Source organism: Pterocles gutturalis, unplaced genomic scaffold (assembly GCF_000699245.1).
Source record: "Pterocles gutturalis isolate BGI_N339 unplaced genomic scaffold, ASM69924v1 scaffold843, whole genome shotgun sequence".
NCBI classification, from domain to species: Eukaryota; Metazoa; Chordata; class Aves; order Pterocliformes; family Pteroclidae; genus Pterocles; species Pterocles gutturalis.
The window spans coordinates 5575-15277 of NW_010117639.1; the positions used below are offsets into that span (position 1 = coordinate 5575).

Here is a 9703-nt window from a genome sequence, read left to right on the forward strand (position 1 = left end):
TGAATGCCTTCATTTTTGCAGACTTCAGAATAATTTTATATATTTACCTCTTAGGCTCTTCTGGAATTCATAAATCACACTTAATGAGAAGTATTAGCACACACTTACTGCAATTACATGATGAATGTTTGATTTCTGGCTTCCAGCCTGAAAAATACACACATTTCTGTGATCTCTAGAAAGGTAAAGACGAAACCTCATGTTTTAATTAGGGGCTAATAGCTTCAGTTCACTCCAATGCAAAGGCCTCCGGTTTTTTAAAAGCTTTCTAACCCAGCTGAAAGTCTGCTATTCAATTAGTCTGGAGTTATACATCAGCTGGTCAAGCAATTACAGCCTTTCTAAGAAGGTACTGCTTTCTCCATAAGAGCTTTAACTCTGGGGGGGGAAAAGGCATTGCTTTCACATCCTCTAGCTGCGTAGGTGCTGCTAAACTGCTGGCGGAGACTGAGCTCAGCAGATTCTGCCACCGCAGCTATCCAGGATCAAACACCCGTCTGTATTTCACTAGAGAGCACTACTGCAGCGGCTGCAACACTGAGGAAAAAATGGAAAAATTTAATTTCCACATGAATCTGCATAGTTTTTAACAGAAATATTAAGACCGTTATAAATGCTGTATGGCCGGAAATACGTGTGTGTGAAAGCACCAGCACAACAGTTAAAAGAGAGGCCTGTATGGACAGCGAGGGATGTGTGCCATGGAGTGGAGGAATGTGTTGCTGCTGTCAAGTCCTGACGGCCCCAGGGCAACCCGGGGCAACCACAGCACAGACAGCTCCTGAGCAGAAGAACCCGTGCAGGACAGCAGCGGAGGTTGCAGCAAATCACATACGCTGGTCTTCCTTCTGATAGCCCAACAGGCTAACAAGAAGACAACAGCAGTAGGATATAAAAGATATCCTAAAAGATAAGGATTTGTCCAAAAAGTTAATTCATCATTGACAATCAAAAAGAAGAATCAATTTGCTGACTTTGAATGACTTTGAATAATACAATGAATGACTTTGAATAATACAATCCCCTTCCATAAGATTTTTTTTTTTTTTTTTTGTCTCAAAAGAGGAGCTATCCTGGCCCAGCTGAGTCTTTGCAGCACAAACCTTCCTCCCTAAAGATGTGTGTTACCAGGAGCAGGTGATTGCAGCCATTCCACCCCACCCGTGCCCCACGCACTGAAGCACGTACGGCAGGAGCTGTAAATCGTGAACTATGAGAGGGGAAAGCAGTTCTGCCCAGGCTCAGGGGCCTGTAATCGAGCTGCAGCAGACAGTACAACACACTGCACTGCTGAAATCGTCTCAGATATGGTGAGAAGTCAAATAATAGTAACAAAACGCTGGTAGTATCACACCCCAGTGTTACCGTCCGTCAGTGGTCATCACCTCGCACAGCTCTCCATCACAAGCTGGGTGTTGTCATCACCACCTCACACAAAAGCAGCTGCATGGGGAAACTGGGTAACTGCCAAAGTCATCCAGCAAATGATTGCTGCAGATCACCCCTACACAGATGGTTGCACAGCACCCCTCCCGCCAGCAGCCCATGGGAGCCCTCTTTGAGAGAGAACCGAGACTGTCTCATGTGGGATTGTTCCTCAGCAAAGCCCTCCGTAGGTACAGATGTGCAGCCCTGGAAGAGGGACTGTCTGTAGAAAACTGTCCATGTAATGCTGATCTGTGTTACTTTTCATAGTGGAGTAAGAGGTGAGAGCTGATGTGACCAAGCCCATGCAAACAGCCTGAGCCAAGAGCCACCAGACCCTCCTTCATGGGGGCACATACTTTGTGGAAAGTCAGCTCTGAGGTTCAAAGCAGCTCTCTGGCTGATCACCTTCAGGGCAGATGACCGCTGCTGGCAAGGTTCTCATTGCTTGCTGTAAGCTCAACATTAGTCAGTTAATGGGATCTCGGGATTGTTCTGCCTTTACCGTTCTTTGTGCACTCTGGAGTCAGTGGGTCAGAGGGAACCCTCTTCCACAGCAGAAGGATCTCACCAAAACCCTGTAAAACCTCCAGTTAATGAGAACTGTAGCAACTAATCAAGCCGCTTCACAGGCACCGTGGTGTGCCACCATGGTGCACCAGCCCAGCGTGCTGCTCCTGACCCTTACTTCAAGGTCTCTGTTACAGTTCTCATGCTCCTTCAGAGGACCAGACCTGGAAGCTTCTGTGATGCTGTTGGATAAAACTGAACAAAGAAATGGAACGTCCTGAAAAACAAGCAACTATTCTTTACTGGCTTGACAGTTTACCTGTGGTCAATCAGTCTTTGCAAACTGGCTGCTGCTCAGCTCACAAAATCCACTTGTCCTTCAGTAATCACGAGGGTGAAACCGCCCTACTCTGCCTGACTGTGTACTTTCTCTTTGTAATTAAATGTGACATGCAGCTGCAGTAAATATTTGTGCAGACATAGCTTACATATCATTATCACCAAAACCCAACTTCATTAGGGAATGGATATGAATTCTAGTCTAGTTTGTAGCTAGGCTGATATTTGTAATCTAATACAAATTCATTAAAGCCAGGAATTTACCAGACGAATAGCAATAAAATAAGTTACCTGTACATTTAATGAGAAGAGATATCTGTGTTAAACATATACTGAGGCAGTTTGGTAGGCTGAATTTAAGAAATTATCTCATCGCCACTAGATGGCACATCTCAATTAGTAATCCATCTAATCCATGTTTGAATTCTGGATTGCTTTAAAAAAAAAAAAAAGTCCTATCTTTGCTAACATAACACTTCATAATCATGCTTGCTTTCTATTTTTAAATCAAAAACCTTAAAAAAAGAGAACATACAGGGACTAAAAAGGATTTGTAACTTAAAATACACCATCTGCCAGTGAAAATCAAGCTTGATTCTGTCACATCTACAACTGTACCAGGTTAACAACGAGCATCACAGATGGTTTCTTTATATAAATATGTACATCTCCCCACAATGACTCTTTCAGCTGCTTCCCAAAACTGCTGGCACTGGCTTACCTTGTTTCCTAGGCGATAGCTGTGCCTAACACTCATCCTGGACCCTATGCAGCTGGAATGGATTTCAGGAGATGCCATCCTCTGCCTGGGGCTGTTTCCAACACCAACAAGGGATGCAGCAGTGGACAGCCATGTCTCTCCCCAAGAACAGCAGCAGAAGGACATTAATACACTCTCGTGCATCCGGTCTTTTCCTTGGATGATCAAATCTGCTGAAGGGTTCTCCTACCTTCCCAAATACCCGCACAAGGCTACATACCAAATATCATGGTGACCTCGTTACGATAGCACAGGACTGCAGTCAGAGCAATACACGTGGGATTTGAGCTTTCTGCAGCATTCAGCAGCATGAAGTGACAGAAAGCACTGAAATAAAACCACCACACCACTGCAGAGTCCCACGCTCATTCTCCCTTGGTGGTTATGTAGCAGGATCTCCTCAATCAGAAGTGGTTATTTCCTAATTCTTACATGTCCAAACTCACTTGAGATGAACACCGGAACTGGGTTCTGTTCTTGTTCTGTTACCAGCACTGAAATGTGATTCAGACCAAACCGCAAAACTATTGCTGCCACTTGGGAAACAGGTACCTGCCACCTTCCAAGAAGTTCCACGAGCATCAAACCTGTTCAGGAATCATACAAACAGAATTCAGTTCATTTCTTCCTGATCCTACCTCCATCATCGGAAAACCTACAGACGTTTCATTGATTACAATGACTAAGATTGTGCTGCTGTGTGGTACACAGCTCCTCGGGAACACGGGGGCAGCGGGGTTTAAGGTAAGCTAAAGAATACCCTAAGAAATAGACAGACCTAGAGTCTAGGACCAGGACTCACTCAGTTTAAGCTCCTTTCATGGCTATGCCACTGATACGAGTGAGAAAAAACAAGTCACTGCCCATGTTCGGGCTCCAGTTTATGAATATCTGTAAAACATGAGCCATTTATAGATGTCTGTAACCCCTCTGAAACCTGCTAATGATCTGTTTAAATACTGGATACCGTTACAAATTTTTTGAAACCAACATCTTTCCTATGGCCTGCTTTACAACCAGATGTCAAGTTCTTTCACATGTGGGTTCAAACAGCTGATTATAAGATGGCAAGCTCCATCCTACTGCATCATTCCATCATCTGCTGCTGCTAGTAGCGTGTTATTTTGGGAAAAGTGCATTTAAGTTTTGAAAAATTACAAATAAAATTAACTGCCTTCATAAAACTAGTATTTTAAAATGGATATACAGAGTATGTGAAATCTTAAACAGCCCGTTGCAGTGTGTGTAATCTGTCAGTGAAACTGAACACACACAGATTTGAGGCTTAACATTATGAAATTAAGATGGGGTAAGGAGCGCCCACTTACCATTCACTTCCATCTCTGTCACGTCTCTGAAAAAGTGTTTTCAAATGATAAGGAGAACAACCACGGCCCTGCACTCCAGGCAGGAAAGTACACTGAATTCATTCATGGCAAACTGTACCTGCAGAGGTAAATTAATCAAACGGATACAACAGCAACTTCTGAGTTTACAGCTCCACCATTTACAACTCAAGCACACACACAGAGATAAATCTTTATTTTAGGGGGAAAAGGAAATTATCAGAGCACTTTCACTTGTTCTTACGTACAAAAGAAGGCACACCTGCACATTTTCCAACTTATGAACTTGTCTTACAAGCGCCCTGAAAGAAATGGTGAACAATTGGCTGGGATATTTGTCAACACTGCACTTGGAGCTTACAGTGTGAGCTGCAGCCGGCAGGTCACCCCACACCACCACCGCTGCTGCCAACTGCTGCCCAAGCAGTACAGGGCTGCTTTCTGCCTCAAATGGTTTAGTGAGTTAGGTGGTGTTGGGTTGACGGTTGGACTTGATGATCCTTGAGGTCTTTTCCAGCCTTTATGATTCTATGACATTTCAGTACCCAGTTCTTAAAGAGTTAATTTACTTTAAAGCAAAGCACAGGACATTATGATGCTTCTTATGAATATTTTAATGAAAACAGAGGACCAGCTGTTCAGATTCAGTCAAGAAACCAATGCTGAAATAACATCTCTAATCCTAGGGATACTACAAAAATGGCAGATTCTGCTCCTCATTTTTTAATTTTATTAAAGGCATATTCTTGCCATGCCTTCCCATTTCAGGACACCAGGAACTACTAATTATGCACAGTTTCTTTACCTGTTGCTTTAAATCTTATTTAGGCATTGGCTTCACTTTTTACAGAAAAGGAATAAATAACTCAAGAATTACATACAATAAAAATGTGACAAAGAATAAAGTAAGGATTCAGATGTTTGAGTTCACAGTAGAATAATGTACTTTCTAACTTTCCTTTGCAGGATGAAACAGACAGTATGTGGAATTCTTCGAAGTGCCCTAGCTACTTTGGCACCTATATGTCATTCACAGATGAAAATCAAAGCACTTACACAAACTGGATTAAATCTCCCAAATAAAACACAATGACTTTGAAAATTTTAACTAGTGATACATTAGCAAAAGAGAAGCAAAATTCCCTTCAGTGATTTTGGATTCACTCCTAGTGCAGAGCAATTCCAAATTACATAGCAAGTTAGTGTCAGGATAATGCAGTACTTTAATACTACCCTTAGCATACAAAACAAAACAAACAAAACACCCAGCCGCAAACCCCAAAATAATACTGAGATCTGACTATGTTAATAATTAGTACCGTTAACTAATAATTCCTATGTTGAAGAACCACAATTGTCAGAGTAAAATTCATGACACTGTAAAAAGGCTGCTCTGGAAAGGTTTATTCTCCATACTGTATCTCTGCTCTTAGCTCTTTGGAGAGGTAATTTATCAGCACTGCTGTCAACTTCTGCTGGAGACTAGCACTTCCCATTACAAGAGCAGTCAGCTGAGCAATATCAGTCCAGTCTAAGTGCCTGAGAATAACAACGGCTTCATCATAGAGCTTCTGCTGCTCAGCAGGAGGCAATTCCATTAAAATCTGGGGGACTGGCCTGAACTGTCCACTAGTCATCCAGGCACCAAGCAATCCACCAAACGCTCCTCCTAGAAAAGAGAGAGAGATGTTGCTCTTCACCAGTTCATGGTAAAACCTGACATTCTAACCCCAGCCTCATCAACCATGTTCCCACCTTCATTAGAAACCAATGCAGAGTTCATCTGTGTCTACTTTAACTAGGTTTATACACAACGTTCAGAGCACCAAGAGGGATTTTTAAAGCTTTTTACATCCCCAGCACTCACAAAGGACCTCTGTACACAGTCAAAGCTACGAGCTTCAAGCTAGAAACCAGGAACAAAAGAACGCTCCTTAGGGCCCTGGTCTCCTCACTCCTTAGGGCACTAGATGGAAAGAAGGGAGAGATGGAGTGAGGGAAGGAAGAAGGGAGGACCCTTACAACAGAGGGGCGTCAGAGCTGACTCTGCCTCCAAAATTCCCACCCCAATCACTGCTCCTAAAAAATCATTTGTGTACTCGCAGGGATGCAGTTTTACATTAGACACAAATTCCTTAATTTGCACATTTTACTCAGGTGGCAATTTCTCCCATGTTACCATAGAAATACTTGAGAAACCCTGACAGCTGAATTCATCTTGAAGGAACTTTTGTAAGAACATCAATATCTGATTGAGGGGCACTTAATGCAAAAGCCACAACAAGTATCAATGTCCAAGCTCCTCATGTATTGAGAGAAGGTTTGTTACAGGATCACACTTTTCCCCCCAGGCAACACATCCACAATCCATTCTTCTAAGAGCAGCAGTCCTCAGGAAGCACCAGACACTGGAAATCTCTCCAGCAAGGACCGCAGATGGCAGGTAATTCACCCTCTCCTTCTTGGTGCAAGGCAGCCATAAGGACGATCCCACCCTCCAGTCCCACACCTATCCGGGCTGTTGGGGTAAGTGAAAGTGCACTCAATGGCAGATCTCCCTGCAAATCTCCTCAACCCCACTACAGACCCAGGGACATTCACCTTTGCAATTTGTAAAGTGAAACAAGGGTCTTCTGACTTAGTTGCACTGTAACTGGGACACGGCTTTTGGTATACTTGGAACTTTTTATTCTTATTATATAGACTTTCTACAGCACGCTTTTGGTATACAGTAACAGCTTTACTTGTTCCAGTGCCTTCATCAGTGGCTGAAGAACACCGAGCTTGGCTGGGAGACATTACAAAAGCTTAAGCAAACACTTAAACAAAATGAGAAAACACATCCAAGAATAACTTCAGTGTGAAGGAAACACTGACACATGCCTTCCTGATGCACACCTCTTTTCTAAAATGCCAACATATAAAATAGCATCTTGTTAAAGCCCCGTTACATGAAATCTCGGTGCTGCACACCCTTTTCCTTCAACCCATACCTACTACACAGGCTTACTAGCTTTTCGCTCAAGGAGGTAATCACACTTACTGTTCCTTAAGCACTTAAGAACTTACCTACAGCGATTCCAGGTGGACCTCCCACCAGACCACCAAGAAACGCCGTTGCACCTGCCAGCAGGGCTCCTCGACCAGAGTGTTTGACAGCAGCTTTCATCCCCTTCTCCTGAGATAGATGGTAGAACAGTTGCATCACATCATCAACATTGATGGGCATCCTGGCAAGCTAAGATCCTGGAAAAAAAGTTTAGAGTTATCTTTTGATCACTGCAACAGGGACTAAATCTTGCTGCTAAATGACTTCTAGGAAAAGAGTTCAGGGGTCTCTGAGACTAAAGGGACAGAGAGATTGTCAATATAGGAAAAAAAAATTGCTTTCGCTTTCTCTGTCATTTCTGGGAAAATCCAACCCATTTCAAAACAGCTAAAATTTACTGAAATTGCAAATGAAACCACAGAGGACATCAGAAAAATAATGACAGACATTGATTCAGATCAATGAGATGAGACGAAAAACTATAAAGTAAAACTGAGAAACTCCATCCCCAGAGCAGATTTGGGGGAGTGTTCAGAAAACAAGGCCCAAAGACTTAGCACCGAACAGTTAGAAAAAGCAGTATACCTTCCATTCTGCACACCAACTGAGGAAAGGACTTCCAGGGGGGGAAAAAAAAAGGAGCAATCAACATGATTAAAAACAGAATCACATATATACAGAAGGTATAGATTTACTATTGTACATGTAACCTTAGTGCTATTGTACAGATGAGTGTTTGGTGAATAACTTCGTAATTGCTTGCACTATAATATGTAGGAATGAAAAGAAATTAAAATTACATGTGTACCATATACCAACTGGTCAAGAAAATCTGTGCATATATTCTCAAGTGTGACCCTATCCAGTGTGATTCACTAGGCTGGAATATACACTAAATAAGTAATACATCATCCCTGTATTAAAAAGGGACACATTTTTGCATTTAATCCAGTAAAAGCTTCGGTTTTAATTTATAACTTAGATAAATCTGGGCACAGGACTGCTGATTTGTGTTGCGCTAGGGTTTTCTTGTTCGTATTTTTGTGGCACAGCAGGAAATTCATCAGAGTTACATTTCTCTCATTACTTCATTCACCTCCATGCCAGCCTAAGGAAAACGGAGAAGTTCTTCACTTTGCCATTGTTGCTTTTGGGTTTTTGGCAGGTGTATGACACAACGGTGTATCAGAATGGCAGCACGTGCTGGTTAGTGACAGCAGAGTGACACACTGCTTCCAGAGTTATAGATCATCCATTCAATATGGTTCAAGCTCAAAGTAATCAACAAGTGACTGCTCTGTCCCTCCTAGAGCAGGAGGAAACCAAACCAAACCAAACCAAACCAAACCAAACCACACATCTGGTACAGGTCACACTGCCAAGCTTGTTTTACCTTCTGAACAAAAGGTGAGCAGATTGCCACTCAGAGTAACATTCACACCAGCACCCAGAAGCCTCAAGTGCTGCAGGATTCAGTTCCTCCCCTCAGTGAGACAGGAACCGATTTGTGCTTGTCCTGCACCTCCTCAGCACAACCTTGGACTAACCCAACCGCCCGAGCACTGAAATGAATTTGCTGACTTGGGGCTTGATTGAAAAAGGTCCTTGGCACAGCAGAGCCGTTGCTGCTTAATTCCAGATGCAAGTTTCACACTCAAAATTCTCAGACCTCACAAGGAGCACTCATTTTCTCTCAACTCTTACAGGTATTTCTATGATCTCTTAGCACATTCACTCGATTTTAAGTCTTGTAATGACTGTTGCTGAATATAGCAGCTGAGTCACAGCACATGCAATTTTTTTATTTAAAGTCTACATGCAGAGCACTAGTGGGTGCCATTAAAATGTAAACCACATATTACAACACATATGCATAAAGTACATTCAGTGCAAAAGCATGGATGAGCAGACCAACATTCCAGAGATCTTTTACAAAGTCACACCATTATGAATTCCTTTGACAGTTTCAAGTTCTGATGAAGAATCAAGGTGCTCAATCAGACAATACTCAGTAAGCACTTTTTTTTTTAACCACACACTACAGGCCATGAAAGCAGGATATTTTAAAAGTACATTAGCAAGCTGCATCATAGAGACTCTAGAAAGTTTAACGTGCTACTAGGATAAGCAGCCACAAAAAAACCCTCAAAAAACAAAACACCTTGCCCCTCCAAAAAAGTCAACAGACAGACATTTAGCTTTAGGCTGAGGAAATCAAACCAAAGGCTTATATAGCTCTGCAGCTGCAAACCTCTAACACCTCACAGACTGGTT

The 9703-nt window shown here is 42.5% G+C and overlaps 1 protein-coding gene across 1 annotated transcript; it reads right to left on the reverse strand.

The window, feature by feature from the left end:
* Positions 1-5783: 5783 nt before the first annotated feature.
* On the reverse strand, positions 5784-7609 carry LOC104463469 (chromosome unknown open reading frame, human C19orf12). Its single transcript, XM_010075828.1, has 2 exons — positions 7450-7609; positions 5784-6049 (listed from the first exon to the last, which is right to left on the reverse strand). Exons 1-2 carry the CDS (start codon positions 7607-7609, stop codon positions 5784-5786), a joined length of 426 nt encoding a protein of 141 aa, XP_010074130.1.
* Between the last annotated feature and the right edge of the window lie 2094 nt (positions 7610-9703).

Coding starts and splice junctions, on each gene's coding strand:
- LOC104463469 (XM_010075828.1), bottom strand. CDS start 7,609: ATGCCCATCAATGTTGATGATGTGATGCAACTGTTCTACCATCTATCT. Junction 6,050..7,449: donor TCCACCTGGAATCGCTGTAG/GTAAGTTCTTAA, acceptor TCTCTTTTCTAG/GAGGAGCGTTTGGTGGATTG.